Source organism: Oryx dammah, unplaced genomic scaffold (assembly GCF_014754425.2).
Source record: "Oryx dammah isolate SB20612 unplaced genomic scaffold, SCBI_Odam_1.1 HiC_scaffold_4, whole genome shotgun sequence".
In the NCBI taxonomy this organism is placed as follows: Eukaryota; Metazoa; Chordata; class Mammalia; order Artiodactyla; family Bovidae; genus Oryx; species Oryx dammah.
The window spans coordinates 51392025-51412842 of record NW_024070188.1 but is presented as its reverse complement, the minus strand read 5'-3'; the positions used below and the strand labels follow the sequence as shown (position 1 = coordinate 51412842).

General features: G+C 45.4%; 1 protein-coding gene across 1 annotated transcript in view; it reads left to right on the top strand.

Annotated features, from left to right (window-relative positions):
• NT5E (5'-nucleotidase ecto) overlaps positions 1–20818 on the top strand; it is a 69363-nt gene that overhangs the window by 21479 nt on the left and 27066 nt on the right. The window contains exons 2-3 of the mRNA XM_040238858.1: positions 10062–10284; positions 15563–15751. Of these exons, the coding sequence (XP_040094792.1) occupies positions 10062–10284; positions 15563–15751 (412 nt within the window). The remainder of the gene's footprint in view (positions 1–10061; positions 10285–15562; positions 15752–20818) is intronic.

Here is a 20818-nt window from a genome sequence, read left to right as displayed (position 1 = left end):
AGGAGTGTTCTTATTTGTTCTTGTTCATTCATTTACTCAACACCACTGAGAGCATGTGTTTATTGATGAAGGGAATAAATGAAGAAATAGCAGCTTCTCTTAGGAAAAGCTTTGAGAAAGAAAAAAGACTGGCCATGGGCATGAGGCCTCACAGGACAAGGTGGTCAGGCACGCCTTGTTAGGTGACAGCTGGATTCAGTTGCAGGTTCCATCTGCACTCTGTGGAACAAACATGGTAAAAGAGAGAAAAGTCAGGAAGGATGTGAAATCATTTCCTCTAGCACATGTTCCTCTCTGAAGTTTTATTTTACTGTTGTTAGAAGTCAATAGATTTCACGCTTATCATTATTATCTTCATGCAGGCACGGAGAACAATTTCATCTCAAGTGTCAGTCTCTAATTAATTGACAGTAACTCCCTGCAGGGCCAGGAAAAGAAGAGTTTTGAGGCTCAGTTCAAACTCGGTGGGGAAGACTGACTCCATCAGTTATCCAGCATCTGCCCCAGGTAGAGGAAGGGATGGGGGACTGTGGCATTATGACATCATGTATTTGTTTTCATTGGGTGGATACTAGGTACTTTCCATTGAATTCAGTATCTAAAAGATGGTAATTGACTGTTTCTTGACTTTCTACTTTTGCATTCCAGTCCCCTATAATGAAAAGGATATCTTTTTTGGGTGTTAGTTAGTTCTAAAAGGTCTTGTAGGTCTTCATAGAACAGTTCATCTTTAGCTGCTTCAAAATTACTGGTCGGGACATAGACTTGGATTACTGTGATATTGAATGGTTTGCCTTGGAAATGAACAGAGATCATTCTGTCGTTTTTAAGATTGCATCCAAATACTGCATTTCGGACTTTTCTGTTGACTGTGACCGCTACTTCATTTCTTCTATGGGATTCCTGCCCACAGTAGTAGATATAATGGTCATCTGAGTTAAATTCACCCATTCCAGTCCATTTTAGTTCACTGATTCCTAGAATGTCGACGTTCACTCTTGCCATCTCCTGTTTGACCACTTCCAATTTGCCTTGATTCATGGATCTAACATTCCAGGTTCCTATGCAATATTGCTCTTTACAGCATCAGACCTTGCTTCTATCACCAGTCACATCCACAAATGGGTGTTGTTTTTGCTTTGGCTCCATCTCTTCATTCTTTCTGGAATTATTTCTCCACTGATCTCCAGTAGCATATTGGGCACCTACCAACCTGGGGAGTTCATCTTTCAGTGCCTTATCTTTTTGCCTTTTCATACTATTCATGGGTTTCTCAAGGAAAGAATACTGAAGTGGCTTGCCATTCCCTTCTCCAGTGGGCCACATTCTGTCAGACCTCTCCACCATGACCCGTCCATCTTGGGTGGCCCTACATGGCATGGCTTAGTTTCACTGAGTTAGACAAGGCTGTGGTCCGTGTGATCAGATTGGCTAGTTGTCTGTGATTGTGGTTTCAGTCTGTCTGCCCTCCGATGCCCTTTCTCAGTGTCTATCATCTTACTTGAGTTTCTCTTACCTTGGATGTGGGGTGTCTCTTCATGGCTGCTCCAGCAAAGCACAGCTGCTGCTCCTTACCTTGGACATGGGGTATCTCCTCATGGCCCCCAGAAGTCAAAAAACACCTGGAATAACAGGCAGATTTGGTCCTAGAGTACAAAATGAAGCAGGGCAAAGGTTAATAGAGTTTTGCCAAGAGAACACACTGGTCATAGTAAATACCCTATTCCAACAACACAAGAGAAGACTCTACACATGGATATCACCAAATGGCCAACATTGAAATCAGATTGTGTATATTCTTTGCAGCCAAAGATGGAGAAGCTCTATACAGTCAGCAAAAACAAGACCAGGAGCTGACTGTGGCTCAGATCATGAACTCCTTATTGCCAAATTCAGCCTTAAATTGAAGAACATAGGGAAAACCACTAGGCCATTCAGATATGACCTAAATCAAATCCCTTATGATTATATGATAGAAGTGAGAAATAGATTTAAGGGACTAGATCTGATAGACAGAGTGCCTGAAGAACTATGGACGGAGGTTCATTACATTGTACAGAGACAGGGATCAAAACCATCCACAAGAAAAAGAAATGCAAAAAAGCAAAATGGCTGTCTGAGGAGGCCTTACAAATAGCTGTGAAAAGATGAGATGCCAAAAGCAAAGGAGTAAAGGAAAGATATACGCATCTGAATGCAGAGTTCCAAAGAATAGCAAGGAGAGATAAGAAAGCCTTCCTCAGCGATCAAAATGCAAAGAAATAGAGGAAAACAATAGAATGAGAAAGACTAGAGATCTCTTCAAGAAAATTAGAGATACCAAGAGAACATTTCATGCAAAGATGGGCTTGATAAAGGACAGAAATGGTAGGGACCTAACAGAAGCAGAAGATATTAAGAAGAGGTGGCAAGAATACATAGAACCATACCAAAAAGATCTTCACAACCCAGATAATCACAATGGTGTGATCACTCACGTAGAGCCAGACATCCTGGAATGAGAAGTCAAGTGGGCCTTAGGAAGCATCACTATGAACAAAGCTAGTAGAGGGGATGGAATTCCAGTTGAGCTATTTCAAATCCTGAAAGATGATGCTGTGAAAGTGCTGCACTCAATATGCCAGCAAATTTGGAAAACTCAGCGGTGGCCACAGGACTGGAAAAGCTCAGTTTTCATTCCAATCCCAAAGAAAGGCAATACCAAGGAATGCTCAAACTACTGCACAATGGCACTTATCTCACATGCTAGTAAAGTAATTCTCAAAATTCTCCAAGCCAGGCTTCAGCAATACATGAACCGTGAACTTCCAGATGTTCAAGCTGGTTTTAGAAAAGGCAGACGAACCAGAGATCAAGTCGGCAACATCCCCACTGGATCATCGAAAAAGCAAGAGAGTTCCAGAAAAACATCTATTTCTGCTTTATTGACTATGCCCAAGCCTTTGACTGTGTGGACCACAATGAACTATGGACAGTTCTGAAAGAGATGGGAATACCAGACCACCTGACCTGCCTCTTGAGAAACCTGTATGCAGGTCAGGAAGCAGCAGTTAAAACTGGACATGGAACAACAGACTGGTTCCAAATAGGAAAAGGAGTAGGTCAAGGCTGTATATTGTCACCCTGCTTATTTATCTTCTATGCAGAGTACATCATGAGAAACGCTGGGCTGGAAGAAACACAAGCTGGAATCAAGACTGCTGGGAGAAATATCAATAACCTCAGATATGCAGATGACACCACCCTTAGGGCAGAAAGTGAAGAACTAAAGAGCCTCTTGATGAGAGTCAAAGAGGAGAGTGCAAAAGTTGGCTTAAAGCTCAACGTTCAGAAAACGAAGATCATGGCATCCGGTCCCATCACTTCATGGCAAATAGATGGGGAGACAGTGGAAACAGTGGCTGACTTTATTTTCCTGGGCTACAAAATCACTGCAGATCATGATTGCAGCCATGAAATTAAGACACTTACTCCTTGGAAGGAAAGTTATGACCAACCTAGACAACATATTAAAAAGCAGAGACATTACTTTGCCAACAAAGGTATGTCTAGTCAAGGGAATGGTTTTTCCAGTAGTCATGTATGGTTATGAGAGTTGGACTATAAGGAAAGCTGAGCGCCGAAGAATTGATGCTTTTGAACTGTGGTGCTGGAGAAGACTCTTGAGAGTCCGTTGGACTGCAAGGAGATTCAACCAGTCCATCCTTAAGGAGATCAGTCCTGAGTGTTCATTGGAAGGACTGATGTTGAAGCTGAAACTCCAATACTTTGGCCACCTGATGTGAAGAGCTGACTCATTTGAAAAGACCCTGCTGCTGGGAAAGATTGAGGGCAGGAGGAGAAGGGAACAACAGAGAATGAGATGGTTGGATGGCATCACTGACTCAATGGACATGAGTTTGGGTAAACTCTGGGAGTTGGTGATGGACAGGGAGGCCTGGCGTGCTGCAGTCCATGGGTAGCAAAGAATTGGACACGACTGAGCAACTGAACTGAACTGAACTGAATTGACTGTTAAATTATCATTAGCACTCAATGCAATGGTAATAAATGAATGAATAGAGATGTGGTCACCGTATAAGCACCTTAAAATGGGTATATGTCAGGAATTGCTTATCCCCAAAAGGAAGTTAGACTTTGTCCTGTATTCAGAATTAATGAGAGTTATAAACCAATGATGGTAACACAAGCTTTCCCTCACTCCTCACTTCAGAGTGTTTTTAATCAAAACAAGAACTCCAAATGGATTCATTCTTCCATTGCTGATTCATAAGACCTGAAAAGCCTTTTGGGCCCTATCCTTGCAGAGTTTCTGCCAAGCCTTTCACAAACTATACACAGCAAATATACATGCTAAGTTGCTTCAGTCATGTCTGACTCTGTGCTACCCTGTGGACTGTAGCCTGCCAGGCTCCTCTGTCCATGGGATTCTCCAGGCAATACTGGAGTGGGTTCCCATGCCTTCCTCCAGGGAATCTTCCGGACCCAGGGATTGAACCTGCATTTCTTATGTCTCCTGCTTTGGCAGGCAGCTTCTTTACCACTAGCACCACCTGGGGATGCAAATGTAAATATTAACAAATGCCTGCAGTTGGGGTTAAAAACATCTGACTGTGTTCTGCAGAATTTATTTAACAACAGCAGGGTTTTAAGTCAGAGAAAAAGCTTATCTCCCTTGTCCTTACATTTCAGTTCGCTTTTAGCTTTAAGAGGCAAGCAAGGGAATTCCCTGGCGGTCCAGGATTAGGACTCTGCACTTTCACCACCAGGGCCTGGGTTCAGTCACTAGTTAGGGAACTAAGATCCCACAAGTCTCACAGCACAGCCAAAAATTTTTTTAATTTTAAAAATAAAAAGAAGAAGAAGAAGAAAAGGCTGGCAATATTCCAGGTATTTGGATGATCGAAAATACTGGGCTGAGCTAGGCAGAGAACATGGAAAGTCTCTTTCCTATATGAGCATCAAGTTTTGTTTTGCTTTTAATAGTTAGAACCCCAGGGTTCTCCTATACCAAAGAAGTGATGAAGATAATGAGCTGGGGTTAGACCAGACGCTCTCATTGTGTTCCTATGATCCCAGTGTTGGAGATACTGAAAAAGGTCATTTTGTGAGGTTCAACTCTCTTAAATTACAGAAAAGTGCATTTGGTGAAATTTAGTGTTTGTATTAAAAATATTCAAGGTGACGACAGTGCTAGAACCAGTGGGTGAATAAGGCTCTCAAACTAACAAATGAATGAAAATGAGTTTCGTTTCCAGTATTGGAGATGAAATGTTTGGAAAGCAGAAAAGTGAGAGAAAATGTGAGAATGTCCTTTACATGCAGGAAAATCACTTGCTTATGTGAGGATTAGAGTGATAAGTGGCACATAAGAGGTTAGTTCATATCAGGGTTAGTTGGTACACATCAGTATGGTACAACATAAGCACGTTAGTTGGTCAGGGCATCAAAAAGTCAACAAGCGCACATACGAGAAGGTGGACAGGGTCTTCAGAGAGGACCCGAGAAGGCGTAATAATACTGCAGTGTGAATTTCTAAATTCTTGTGCTGGGGCCTCCCTGACAGCTCAGTGGTAAAGAATCTGCCTGCCAACACAGAAAACGTGTGTGCAGTCTCTGGATTGGAAGATCCTCTGGAGAGGGAAATGGCAGCCCACTCCAGTATTCTTGCCTGGGAAATGCCATGGATAGAGGAGCCTGAAGGGCTACAATCCATGGGGTCGCAAAAGAGTCAAACGGGACTTAGAGATTCAACAGCAACAACATGGTTGCCCTACAAAGTTTCTGTAAGATATAAAGGAACAAGGAAAGACTATAGGCTCTGTTACATTGTATCTTTATTGCTCTAAGTTCTACTGGTAGGCAGACTCTTCCTGAGGTATTTTCACATTATTAATAAAAGCAACAGGAACGAATGAAGAAGCAGTGTATTTCACAAGTTTCCTGTGTGCTGGCAGGGTGGTGGGAGCAGGTGTCCTCAGGTGAGCTGCAGGATCCTTCCTCTGCAGAGTAGACAGATGGTGGAGCTCTGTTAGGTGCAGGGGAACAGGAGGGAGCAGGCAAAGTCAAGGTCAGAAAGTGGAAGCACTGAGTTTCTAGAGATAGGGATTTACAAAGGGATTGTTCTGCTTTGGTATCTGTAGGAAGAATTAGCTGTGTGTAGGAGAAAGAAATTGATGGAGACTTTTCTGTTCATTTATTTATTCATTTGATGCTGCATCCTTGCCCTCTTCCCAAACCTGTGCTGCGTGGTAAGGGACTCAGTGGGCAGGTGTAGGGTCTGCCGGGGCTGCCCAAGGGGACCATCAAGCACAGGAAGGACTGCTGACTCAGGGAGGACCTCGAGGGTTTGGGGTCTTTCTTCCAGAAGGTCCATTGGCCTTCAGGAGCTAGAGTAATTAGTTGAATAAGGCAGTAAAGGCCTGGCACGGGAAAGGAATGTTCTATCTTCCTATCTATGTATATATCTTTTTTATTATTATTTTTGGCTGTGGTGGGTCTTCACTGCTGTGTGTGGGCTTTGCCTGGTTGCAGTGAGCAGGGGCTACTGGTCTTTGTGTGAGGGCTTCTCACTGCGGGCTTCTCCTGTTGAGGAGCACTGGCTCTGGTGCAGTAGTTGTGACTCTTAGGCTTTGTTGCTGCATGGCATGGGGATCTTCCAGGACCAGGGATTGAACCAGTGTCCCTTGCATTGCCAGGCAGATTCTTAACCACTGGACCACCAAGGGAGCCCTGTCTATGTATATATCAATCAGTCAGCAATTATGTATCATATACGCATGCACGCATGCTCAGTTGCTTCAGTCGGGTCCAGCTCGGCAGCCCCATGCATTGTAGCCCGTCAGACTTCTCTGTCCATGGAATTCTCCAGACAAGGATATTGGAGTGGGCTGCCATGCCCTCATCCAGGGGACCTTCCCAACCCAGGGTTGGAACCCATGTCTCCTGTGTCTCCTGCATTGTAGGTGATTCCTTACTACTAAGCCACCAGGGAAGTCCATGTATCATATACAGAGGGATAAAGATAAGCGAAAATACAGAAAACTGTGAATAGTCAGGAATTTATTTTGAGTCCTTACTCTCTTATGCAAAGCCCATTATAGTCAAGCATAGAGGTTAAGAAAGTTGAAGTTAAACAGAAGTGGCTCTGGTCCCAGCTCCAATCCTTACTAATTTTGTGACCTTGAACCATTCACTTAATGTCTCTAGATCTCAGTTTTCCCCCTCTGTAACACAAGCATAGTAATAATACCGATGTCACAGCATAAAACCAGGTTTGCTACACAAAATCACCTTGCATGATGCTGGTGTGTGGCATGTACTTAGTAAATACTGACTCGCTGTCACTACAGCTTTTGTTTTATTCATTCATTCCTCTTCTGGAGGAAGCTTCAGTTTAGAAATGTGTTCAGGTCACTGCTCATGAATGATGGAGCCTCCAGGCCTGTCTGGAGGTGAGTGTCTGAGGGAAGCTGGAGGAGCAGGCAAGACCAGACCTCAAAGAGCTCAGGACATTGAACTTTATCCCAGAGGAAGCCTCTCAGGACCCTTAAGGTCAGGAAGAGTAAGTACAGATTTGCATTTTAGAAAGATGATTCTGGCAGCAAGGTTCAGGTTTAGAGATGGCAGTGGTAGCATCTGCAGGCCCGGCTTGGGGGCAGGGGTGGGGGTGGGGGCACATGCAGGTGGGAGCAATGGGGTAGGCTGCACTGGAGCTTTTAAATAAAGCTGGAGATGCTGGTAGGAGGAGAGGAGAGGGAGTGAGCGAGTGGGAGGGATTCGGCTGCTCCCGGGTTTCTGGCTGCAGCTGACTGGGGAGAGGGCAGTACCTTGGACCAAGATGGGGATCCCAGAGGCAGGAGCTGGAGCGCAGTAAGCTTGGGGTGCCTGTGAGACCCTGGGGGGCAGTGTCCACGTGGCAGCCAGACGTAGAGATGCAGAGTCAGGAGTCAGGCTGGGGTTGTAGATGTTCCGTTGAGTGTTGAAAGTGTGGGTGGCAGCGACAGCATTCAGGCAACCCTTGCACACCTCCAAGCACACTCTCTCCCCTCCAGGCAGAGAGGCAGAAAGGCAGCCAAGGTCACCACTTCCAGGGCTTTACACTCAAGTCCAAGGAGGAGACACCAAGCAAGACAAATAAAAGAAAACTGTAAGTTCAGCTGTTGCTGAGTGCTAGCAGTATAATGGTAAAGTGCAAGGCAGCTGACACATTGACAATCTTTCATGAAGAGCTATGGAAACATTCATTAAAAAAAAAAAAACCTGTACAGTTAAGCAAGATTATTATGAGTTATTGTAACCTCATAAGGCAGACTTATTTCACCATAGGAAGAAACCATGATGTTCTAAGAATAGAAGAGAAAAAGACAATTACCCAAGCCTGGGAGAACCTTTAAGTAGGTCAGCCTTTAAGAGGGAAGCAGTTAGGTAAGAGGAAGAAGTAAAAATGAGCAGATATTCAGAGATGGGATGAAAGGCAAGTTCAGAAATTCTGAGTTTAATCAGGAAGACAGGGACATGGGAACATGAAAACACTGTGCTGCTTTCTTCATGGAAACACGTGCAGATGAGGACATGATGCACACGGCCCTTTGAGCGTGGGTACTGGCGAGGGTCACCTGCCAGGCAGGCAAGGGGCTCCAGCACTGAGCGAGGTGAAGGTCCCAGTGACTCACGGGCACTCCTTGTGGGGAGGACCCCATGGATGTGCAGAACAAGCTGCTACAGAGTGGAATGTGTAGGAAGAAGGAGGATGGGAACAGTCAGAGAACACGGGGATGGGGGTGTTCATTTAGGTGGAGGGGTCACCAGTCAGCACTTCTAGGCCTGTTCCCAGATGACCTGCAAAGTGAAGCAAAATCAAGTGTGGTTTATAGAGAGTTTGAGACTCACTGAGTTAAGTACTAAGATAGCAAATCAGTCTTGGCAGCCAAAGCCCATGGGTGGGTGGCTGCAGTAGGTGAGTTTTTTCCAGGAGACGCATAGAGAAGGAGTGGAAGGCTTTGGGGGAGGTGGCCAGTGGGTCCTCTTTTGTCAGCATCACCCTGGGGAAAGATACCAGACGTCAGGGTGATAGCTCTGGCTCAGCAGCTGGTCCCTGAGCAGTGAGGAAAGGGAGCTAGGGAATAAGTTGGGAGTGTAGTGTCTTGTGTTAAAGCATGCCAGCTCCTCCCAGAGCCCTGGCTCAGGGCCCATCCAGAGGCCCAAAGCCTGCGGTGGTTTCATCCTACTCATCCTTGGATGTGAAGCTGCTGAGAGTGAAACCCAGGGTGACCCAGAACTGACAGGAAGCAGAAACCAATGCTCTGCTATCAAAATGCAATCTCCTGCTTGCCCTTGGGGATCCTCTCCTTCCCAGAAGAAGAGAGCACCACAGAGTCCTAGGGAAGAAACAGTTATGGGAGCATAAGGGCATCATGACCCAGGAGATGGGAGCTGCGTCAGGGAGGGGACGCCTCAAGTGTCTGTTCATCGTACGACCCCAGCCCCTTTTGCTGGTCCTGTTGATTTTAAGTTGTCCCCGGCATATAGGAATGGAATGATTGGTTTGGTGAATTGAGATATGGGCTTATGAGAGAAGGGACTGGACAGAGCCTGGTAAATGCAGACTCTCAACCTGCCCCAGGCCTGGAGGCAGAGGACACTGACCTGTCTGCGAGTGCCTTCCACACACATTGATGTCACCTCAGCAGGTGATATGAGGCCTGGGGTTCTGAAATCTGCCTGGTGATCTGACTGTCCCTGGGCCTGACCCCAGGGCCCCAGAGTAAAATCTCTGAGCCTGAGGAAGACATCAGTCATACAGTCAGCTTCGTAGAGCTTCTCCAGTTTTCAGAACCCTGTGTTAAGGTCTTTTTTGTTTGTTTGTTTTTCGACTGTGCCATATGCTTTGTGGGATCTTAGTTCCCTGACCAGGAATTGAACCCATGTCCTCCACAGTGAAAGCATGGAGTCCTAACCAGTGAACCAGCAGGGAATTCCCCAAGGTAATATTCTCTGTAGTATGTTTTTACTGGCAATTTCAGAGTACCTAATTCTTTTTCTCTTTTCCCTTCCACCAGGCACTGGGAAATCACGAATTTGATAATGGTGTGGAAGGCCTGATTGATCCACTACTCAAAGAGGTCAATTTTTCAATTCTGAGCGCAAACATTAAAGCCAAGGGGCCTCTAGCATCTAAAATTTCAGGACTTTATTCACCATATAAAATTCTTCCTGTTGGTAATGAAGTTGTGGGGATTGTTGGATACACTTCAAAGGAAACCCCTTTCCTCTCGAATCCAGGTATTCGCTTCTTTTACAGTACTCATTGCTTGAAAATAGGTGCCACTAAATCAGAGTGTGGCATTATTTTTCTGGATGGTTGGTTAAAGTAGGAACAGTGTGTGGTGTTGGACATGTGTGGATGACATTGAAACACCTATCTAGTGGTTTCCAGTTGCCCTAAGTAACTTCTTAAAGACCCTTGCTTTCCTGCTCAGTGAATTGTTGACACCAACAGTAACATTGCTTAATTCAGCACGTTCAGAATTTGGATGAGAGGGCCATTTATATCCAGTGCTGATGTCAGAAGGAGTCATTTATTGGAAAATGAGAGTCACATAACTCACGCCCTTTTTTCTTTGGAACCAGGGAGCCCAGAGCCAGGGTTTTACCTCATCTTCCTTTTTTCTAGTATGATTATTCTATGTCTAGTTAGCTCCCTTTTTCATTATCTCTTGTTTTAATGGCTTTGTTATATCTGGCTTTCTGGGAAATATATATGTGTGTATATATATATATTCTTGAATGGTCTTATGTGTTTGTGTATCATACAACAGATATATATGTATATCTGCTATAGCCATATCTACACACACACATATCTGTATAACCCTAAGACCATTCAAAAAACATTTTTGAGCCACTTTTACAGGAATGGTTTGGCAGTGAAAACAAAAAGATGTTTTTCCTAAATTGCAAATGAGTCACTCAGTCATGTCAGACTCTTTGCAGACCCATGGACTATAGTCCGCCAGCCTCCTCTGTCTGTGGGATCCTCCAGGCAAGAATACTGGAGTGGGTTGTCATTTCCTTCTCCAGGGGATCTTCCCTACCCAGGGATCAAACCCACATCTCTTTGCGTCTCCTGCATTGGCAGGCAAATTCTTTACCAATGTGTCACCTGGGAAGATTTTTCTAAATTATCCAAGTCAATTTTCTTTCCATATTTGAAGAGAAAAAGGAAACAAGGGTTTTGGGCAAGAACAAACTGATAAAGGAAGTCTTAGAAAATGACAGTTAGAAATTTCGTGTGTTTACTGTTGCTGTTAAAGTGGTTGCAGGCCATTGGAAACGACACAAAAGTCAATGCACTTGACCCTGAGTGGCTCAGGGGTAAGGAGAGGGTCCTGCGAAGCAGGGCTGGGCTGCTCTCCACTGCTGGGGACCTGGGGTTCATCAGGCACCCCAGACACCAGGTGACATCTCTCCCCCAAGCCCTTTGCACGTGGTCCATGGCTGTGGCTGAAATCATTATGAAAATGCCACAGCAGGCACCCGTGGACCTCATGAGTTCCCGGCTTTTGAAGAGCTATGTGAGTGCTCTTCTGACTGAACAGGGTGTGGCCCCACTGGAGGAACCCAGTGCAGTCTCGGGCTTCTCTCCACCGCCAGCAGAGCTCCAGCCCTTCTGCCCTGCCGCTTACAGCAAGGTGGTCAGCCTTTCCCAGATTCAGGGCACCTTCTGTCTGGGCCCCCTGGGGCTTTCCTGCCCAGAGGCAAGGGGGGCAATTATAGAGTGAACTAATCACCGATATGGGTGGGGCTGGGGTCCTGAGGCCCCGTTGCCGCAGGTCGCCCTCTGGTGAGACGCTCCTGCTGTGGGTCCCCAGCATCCCCCGAAAATGCCTCCCCTGATCACATTTGTCCTCACTCTGGGCTTCCTTGGGAGCAGCCTGAGGACAGAGCTAGTCTGTTCCCAGTGAACATCTGGAACCTAATAGAGGGCCCAGCTCAGGATCTCTGACTAAAGATGTGGCCATGTTGAATAACAGAATAGTTATGTGTCTCCATGATGTCTGTTCCCTCCAGGGGGATTTGAGTTCATTAAAGGTAGAATCTAATCAAATGTCACTAACAAAGTCAGGGAGGGAGGGAAGAAGGTCTGGTGAATGTCTGGTGAAGGGCAGGATGGCCCTCCATGGCCCCCTCTAAGGTGTGTGAAGAATTCTGGGGCAAAGGGCATTCCAGAAGTGAGGTCAGAGTCATCTGCTGGGACCCACGCTGCCAAGGGCAGGGACCTGCTTGGTGCCAGCACAAGGGGCTTCCCAGTGAAAGCTGTGGAATGAACACACGAGAGCAGGCGGGTGTGGGGCCACAATCCCAAAGTGGTAGGTGTTTAGTTTCCTGGAACATGGATTCTAAGAGAAAGCTGGAAAGTGGGGTGAGGACTGGATTGTTGGGCTGAGGAGTTCAGCATGATTTGGAGAAAAACATTAGTCCCTTCTTTCATAGTCAGCAATAAAGAGACTCCCCTAATGGTCCAATGGTTCACTTTCCCATGCAGGAGGTATGGGTTCCATCCCTGGTTGAGGAACTAACATCGCATGTGCCTCATGGCCAAAAAAATCAAAATGTAAAACAGACACTTCCCTGGTGGTTCAGACAGTAAAGAATCCACCTGCAACGTGGGAGACCTGGGTTCAATTCCTGCGTTGGGAAGATCCCCTGAGAAGGAAATGGCAACCCAGTCCAGTATTCTTGCCTAGAGAATCCCATGGACAGAGGAGCCTGGCGGGCTACAGTCCACGGGGTCACAAAGAGTTGGACACAACTGGGTGATTAAGCACAAAGCACAAAACAGATGCAATATTGTAACAAATTCAATAAAGACTTTAAAAATTGTTCTTAAAAATAGTCACCAATAAAAAGATAAAAGAGAGGGATGGTGGAGAGACAGGGGGCAGGGACTAGCCTTGCTGGGACTCTGACGGCACCTTACCAGGTTACAAAAGACGTGAGAGCTGAAAGGACCACACTCTTTCCAGCATCTCCCAGGAGAGAGGGGCTGTATCATGTAGGGACCAGTGCAGGAGCTGGGCAGGGGTGCAGCAGTGTCTCAGGCGATGCTTGCTTCTCCCAAGCCCACAGGCTCAGCAGCCTGGCTCCTCCTGTAGATCTCCGGCCCCAAATATCCAGCCTCAATCCTTCAGTCCTGGTGGCCTGGGTGCCCACGGGCATAACTTTATTATTTAGACAATGAAATTCCTCTCACTCCCTGGTGGCTCAGATGGTAAAGAGTCCACCTGCAATGCAGGAGATGCAGGTTCAGTCCCTGGGTTGGGAAGATCGCTGGAGGAGGGCATGGCAACCCACTCCTGTGTTCTTGCCTGGAGAATCCCAGGGACAGAAGAGCCTGATGGGCCACAGTCTGTGGGGTTGCAAAGAGTTGGGCACGACTGAGCGACTAACACGTGCACTTTCTCCTTCATATTATCCTGAAATAAATCCCATGCCTTCGGTATGTGGGATGACCGATCATGTGAGGTTTCTGATGTGTTAGGAGAATACATTTCTTTGTCCTCAGAGGCCTTTCTCTCGACTTTTTGTTCTTTCCTGCCCACCACACTGAAGCAGAGGATGAAGCATAAGTCTCAGCAAACATCCATTCAGTTATTCATTCATTCATTCCCTCTGGGAGCCTACCTCTGTTCCTGGCAGTGTTCTTGGCATCAGAGATACTGACCCCAAAAAGCCCTGCCCACTGGAGCTTCCCATTTAGTGGGAAAAGAAATAGATGAGGAGAATGTTTGGTGCGCCGGAAGGTGGTGAATGCCGCAGAGAGAAATTAAGCAGCAGTGTGGCATGGGGAGGGTGCACCTCGTTGTTTTAAGGGGAAATCAGTGAGAGGATCAGTGCTGACACAGCACTGAGGGTGACCTGGGAGCCTTGAGCTTCTTGGGGTGACTGGCAAGAATAATCAGATGATTCTTAATGGCTTCATGGCAGACAGTGAGGGCCAAGCTGTTATAACTCTTGATTTTTAAGAGTTAAAAATCAAGAGCTACCCTGTGAGTTACTGGCAGCAATGCAGACCCCATCCACATCTGTGAACCACTTGTTTTCAGGCTGTTGGTCTGGGGTACCCCCAGCTTTACCATCAACCTTACTGCTTATTTTCCATGCTCTTTGGCACAAATCATCTTAACCGATTCAAGGGACTCCAGAGTTCCCTCCTGGGACACACAGAGACCCCCAAACACCACAGCATCAGAAGTGATATGTTTAACCGTCTCACAGATCCTTAGATGAATACTTTTCAAACTGGAGATAACAGACTCCTGGGTTTTGAAAAGTTGTTAGGAGACTGATTCAACTTTTGGCATTTTTGTTTTAGGGTTGGTTCCAGCATAAGGGAATCCAGATCCTCTGGAAGATCCGGAGTCACAGCTGGCTGGCTGTGACTTCAGGGCAGCGTATCTGTGTTTGTAGTCCTGTCTGTGCCAGTCAGAGCTGTAAGCCCTCCAGCCATGCTGCAATTTGACTGCAGGACAGGGACAAAGGGAGAGCCTGGTGGGCTTACCACTCCGGGTAGTGCGAGCCTGCAGCACACAGCGCCCAGCTGTGCGATCACACCCACACTCGCCAGCCGCACTAGCAGGCAAGCTTCAGCTCCCACTGTGTAGGGGGTGAGCCTCCTGGGAGGGATGCAAGGCTCCCAGGGCCAGCAGTCCTCGGATGAGAACCCAATCTAATCAGTGCTCAGCGATGCTCTAACACTGACCTTATCCGGTGGACAAGACAGTGTTGTCAATGGCGTCAATTCAAGGACTAGTCGCTGACAAGAGTTTCAAGTCTGAGGACTGATTGTGCTGAACTTGCAAACAAAGCCATACAGTAGCTAATCTTTTTTTAAGTTTTATTGAGATATGATTGATCCAGCACTAAGGTGTATAGCATAATGACTTGGCATGTATACAGTCCAACATGTTTATGTGCTCAGGCATGCTTTGTGTTGACCTAATGGAAGTCTGAATAAAAATACAAATAGATTAAACAAATAGAGAGATTACAAATCTGAACCCTGCTCATAGTTTGAGATTGAACTCAAGCAACATGGTATCATCCGCAGCCTTAAACCAACAGGCAACCTTGTGTGTGTGTGTCTTAGACTCTCAGTCCTGTCTGACTCCTCATGACCCCATAGACTGTAGCCTGCCAGGCTCCTCTGTCCCTGGAATTTTCCAGGCAAGAATACTGGAGTGGGTTGCCATTTCCTTCTCCAAGGGATCTTCCCAACTCAGGGACTGAACCCAGATCTCTTACGTTGCAGGCAGATTCTTTATCTTCTGAGTCACCAGGGAAACCCCAATGCAACTTAAGGGAATGTAAGTGAGAATATTGGTATGAATTTTTATTGGCTTTGTAGAGATATTACACTGAATTTATAAATAATTTTGGTCTTAAAAATTTAAGAACTTTAGGCAGTAAGGTGTTTTTACTTGATATGCTTATATAAGAAGCAATATGATTTTCAAAAAAGCTATTGTTGAATAAGTGTCCATTTTATTTTCTTCCTTAGGAACGAATTTAGTATTCGAAGATGAAATCACTGCATTGCAACCTGAAGTAGATAAGTTAAAAACTCTAAATGTGAACAAAATTATTGCACTGGGACACTCTGGTTTTGAAGTGGATAAACTCATTGCTCAGAAAGTGAAGGGCGTGGATGTGGTGGTGGGAGGACATTCCAACACGTTTCTCTACACAGGTAATGGTCCTGGGAGAGTTAGACAATATATGTTGATATAAAGTATAATATGTATTAATACGTGTAATAATGTATATAAGTGATACACACTGAGTGATAATGTGTAAATCTTACTCAAAGAGACTTTAAAAAAATTTTTGTATTGAAATACAGTTGATTTACCACATTGGGTGGGAGTGACTGCAGGCAGGTTGCAGACAAAATCTGAGTGTGATGAAGATGGTGAGGATGCTGACAGATGCCAGCTTTCTTAGTGCAGGTGACTTTGCCATCAAGCATCTGAGAGCCACTTCAGTAATTCAAGATGGGGGAGTTGGCTAGACTGAGGATGCCAACACCAAGAAAACCGTCTAAACTGCTAACAAGGGGTGGGCTCCTGTCGGCCTGACCTTCCTCATTGCTAGGATGAGGGTCAGTTATAAAGCATTGCTGTGGCTTCATGTGCGTGTGAGTGGATGGTGGTGAAGTGCCTCAGAACAGGGCCTGGAGCTTAGGTTCTCACTTCGGTCATGTCCCAGCTCTGGAATAAGACACCGTCCTGGGTCTTTTCTTAGCTTCCCTCTGAGGCAGCATCAGCGCCTCGGGACACACAGTAAGAACTAGGTGCATCCCACCCCTGCATCTGGCAGAGCGTGGCTTCAGAGTCGTTTGACTGTGATCCATAGTAAGAAGGGTGTTGCTCACAAGGACCCAGTGCACGCTCACACACACACGCACGCACTGAATGAAATATTTCCCAAGGCACCTGGGGTGCACCCTGATATTTTCTGTTCTGTTTCACCTTTTTTAAAATTCATTGGCTGTGCTGGGTCTTCATTGCTGTGACAGGGCTTTCTCTAGCTGCGGCAGCGAGCAGGGTCTACTCTCTAGGTGCAGTGCTCAGGCTTCTCATTGTGGTGGCTTCTCTTGTGGTGAAGCACAGGCTCTAGAGTGTGTGGGTTCAGTAGTTTCGACATGAGCATTTAGTTGCTCTGGGGCATGTGGGATCTTCCTGGACCAGGGATTGAACCCATGTCCCCTGCATTGGCAGGCGAGTTCTTAACCACTGGAACTCCAGGGAAAATGTCTACTTTTTCACTTTCTAAGTGCCAATTACCACCCACTTAATTAATTGCTTCATATTATAGCTAGGCTATATTTTGAATAGCTGAGTTTTCAATGAGCTATGGCCAAATGGGCAAGAAGAATTAAAGGAATCCGATGCCACCTCTCAGATTTTGAAGGCATTGCCACACTCCCTCTGACTTGCCTTAGACCCTCTGAAGGCCCAGCCATCGTCCACAGCCTTGGTACACAGCCGTCAGTCAGTGAGCCCTGCTGGGCCTGAAAAGGCTGAATGGCTGTGCCCTGCCTCCCATTAATTCTGCAGCCTGTTGTTTTGTTCCTGTCATTTTGGTTCCAGCCAATGAGATCCTGCAAAAGAGAATTGTCTTCTGCTAAGGAGATGATAAATGATGAATGACTGGATGAAAGAAAGATTTGGGGATAAAAATTACACTATTTATCTACAAACTTTGAAGTAGATAATTACAGTCTTGAGAAAAAACTACCTGTAGAGTTAGTATTTTATCTCACATTTCATGATTGCTTACCAAGATTAAATTGTTCTCATGAAAATGTTCAGTTTGGACACTCATCATTGTGAGGAATGAACTTAACAATTAAAGGGAATTCTAGGACACAATAGGAAATGAGATATGTTTGCTTCTTTAAATAAATTTTCCAACCTTAAAAAGCAAACAGAAAAGAAAACAACAACAAAACACAGCCCTTCACTGCATTGCCTTGAGAATTAGCATAAAGTTGGGGATTCCCTAGCAATCCAGTGATTAGAACTCTGCACTTTCACTACTAAGGGCCTGGGTTCAATTCCTGCTCCAGGAACTAAGGTCCAACAAGCCAAGAAAAAGACAAAAGAATTAGCATAAAGTTAGATATGCTTGATTAATCAAATTAGGGTTAAAATAATGCATCATTTCCTGGAGAAGGAAATGGCAACCCACTCCAGTATTCGTGCCTGGAGAATCCCATGGCCAGAGGAGCCTGGCGGGCTACAGTCCATGGGGTCACAAGGAGTCGGACACAACTGAACAACTAAATAACAACAATAACAGTGCATCATTTGTGATCTTAAGTCTCCTGAGAGCCATTTCAGCACACACAAGACCCAACACACACACTCACCCACTCACCTAAAACAGTTTCACAAAGCGTCTAGATTGTACCTGATATTTTATGTTCTGTTGTTTAATTCTTTTAAATGCTGTAACCACTTACTAAAGAGGTTTGTCTTGTCCATAATTTTTAAAACTCAGCTTTAAATGAAGCAGGCCAAAATGGCCCAAAGAGTGCATGAACAGTTCCCCTCCGAATACTGAACACCACTGCAGGTGCTTTGGATGACAGCCACCATGAACATGCAGACCAGACCACCCTGGTATTGCCTCACCATGCTTATGTCAGGATGAAGATGAGAGAACTTTCCTGACCAGCTTTGCAAAATGTCAGGGCTACAAGGACGAGGGCTAGAATGCAGACGTCTTCTCTAAAGGAATTAAACCCTAGAGTTATGAGCTGGTCTGTGCATTTGCCTTGGGAGAAAAAAAGAAGTAAAGTACGTGCAGACTGAAAGATGTGGCAGGTGTGACAGAGGACTCCTCCGTGTGTGACCCTTGAAAGCAGACAGGCTCCTAAGATGCTGTCGCTCTGTTTGCCTCCCACTATTTTAACTGTAGTTTGGATCATGCAAGTCTGTCTGGTTAGCTGTGGCTTTGGTGAGTGTAGTATCTGTTTCTCCATCTGCAGAGTTAAAGAGTTACAAGTTTTAAGTCTACAGTCCCTTCTGTTCAGAGATTCTTAATCTTATCAACTTGTGACTGTCACCTCTTTTTCAGCAAATTCACTTCTGGAGTCGCAGGCTGATAAGACCTAGTCATCATTCTGAATTGCTCATCCCCACAACCCCACCCCCTCCTCTCCGTAAGGCGCTCTCACCTTATTCTTCAGCAAGCTGCCTGCAGCCTCACTGAAACCTCAGTCTGGTGAACCCTCCACCCCTCCCAGCCCAGCAGGCACCACTTCTCTTCCTTAGCCTGGGAACACTCATTGCAGACTCACCACCAGGTCTGTAGCTGATTCAAGGAAGACAGGTGCCCAGGACTGTTGAGTGAATGCCAACAGATGTGGCTCCTTTAAAAGTAACATTTCTTTGGAATTCCCTTGCAGTCCAGGGGTTAGGACTCTGCAGGGGACCCAGGTTCAATCCCTGGTTGGGGAACTAAGATTCTACATGCCACGTAGCACAGCCCCCACCCCACCCCACAAACCCCCCAAAAAATTTTTTAAGCAAGATTTCTTTATTTGAAGTTTTTTTTCATTAAGTACCTAATTTGTGTTGCTTCTGGATTTCATCACACATTTCAAATATGAAATCCAAGGCTTGTCATTGACTTAAGAGAACATAAGTGATTTTAATGCACACAGTATTTTGTTCTCAAAATAAAAGAAGTTCACAGTTTTAAGTGTAAACAAAACCATGAAGGCTAGTGTTTGTTCTTCGCACTGCAGCTAGCAGCTGGGTATGCACTGTGCGGGGGTGGACCCATCCCTGCTTCATTAGAATAAGTGAAAGAGGGCAAGAGATTTGGTTGTGCTTTGCAATCATTGTTCATGTCGCCATTGCTTTTCACTCTTGTAGTTTAGATAATCTTGCCTTTTAGAACAAAAAAGGAGTCTTATTACTTACTACACCTACACGATATGGAAACACTCTCCAACAAAGAACACTTCCTTTGAGCATCCATAGAACTGAGGATGTGTGGGTTTGAGTGAACTGGAAGAACCAGCCACAGGGCAGAGGTGTGGCTGGTAGCTTCAGAGATGATGGCCACCAGGCACAGGGACTCACTCCTTCCAGGGGTCACTACTCAGGACCCCTCAGTCAACTTCCAATCTCAGCACTAACATCCTTCACAGAGTGAAACCAGAGCCTTCTGGCTAATGATTTTTGCAGCCACATAACACAGAAATGGTATGGACCTAACAGAAGTAGAAGATATTAAGAGGTGGCAAGAATACACAGAAGAACTGTACAAGAAAGATCTTCATGACCCGGATGATCACGATGGTGTGATCACTCACCTAGAGCCAAACATCCTGGAATGTGAAGTCAAGTGGGCCTTAGAAAGCATCACTATGAACAAAGCTAGTGGAGGTGATGGCATTGAGCTATTTCAAATCCTGAAAGATGATGCTGTGAAAATTCTGCACTCAATATGCCAGCAAATTTGGAAAACTCAGCAGTGGCCACAGGACTGGAAAAGGTCAGTTTTCATTCCAATCCCAAAGAAAGGCAATGCCAAAGAATGCTCAAACTACTGCACAATTGCACTCATCTCACACGCTAGCAAAGTAATGCTCAAAATTCTCCAAGCCAGACTTCAGCAATACATGAACCATGAACTTCCAGATGTTCAAGCTGGTTTTAGAAAAGGCAGATGAACCAGAGATCAAATTGCCAACATCTCCTGGATCATTGAAAAAGCAAGAGAGTTCCAGAAAAACATCTATTTCTGCTTTATTGACTATGCCAAAACCTTTATAAACTGTGGAAAATTCTGAAAGAGATGGGAATACCAGACCACCTGACCTGCCTCTTGAGAAACCTATATGCAGATCAGGAAGCAACAGTTAGAACTAGGTGTGGAACAACAGACTGGTTCCAAATAAGAAAAGGAGTACATCAAGGCTGTATATTGTCACCCTGCTTATTTACACTTCTATGCAGAGTACATCATGAGAAACGCTGGGCTGGAAGATGCACAAGCTGGAATCAAGATTACTGGGAGAAATATCAATAACCTCAGATATGCAGATGACACCACCTTTATGGCAGAAAGTGAAGAGGTACTAAAAAGCCTCTTGATGAAAGTGAAAGAGGAGAGCAAAAAAGTTGGCTTAAAGCTCAACATTCAGAAAATGAAGATCATGGCATCTGGTCCCATCACTTCATGGGAAATAAATGAGGAAACAGTGGAAACAGTGTCAGACTTTTGGGGGGGGTGGCTC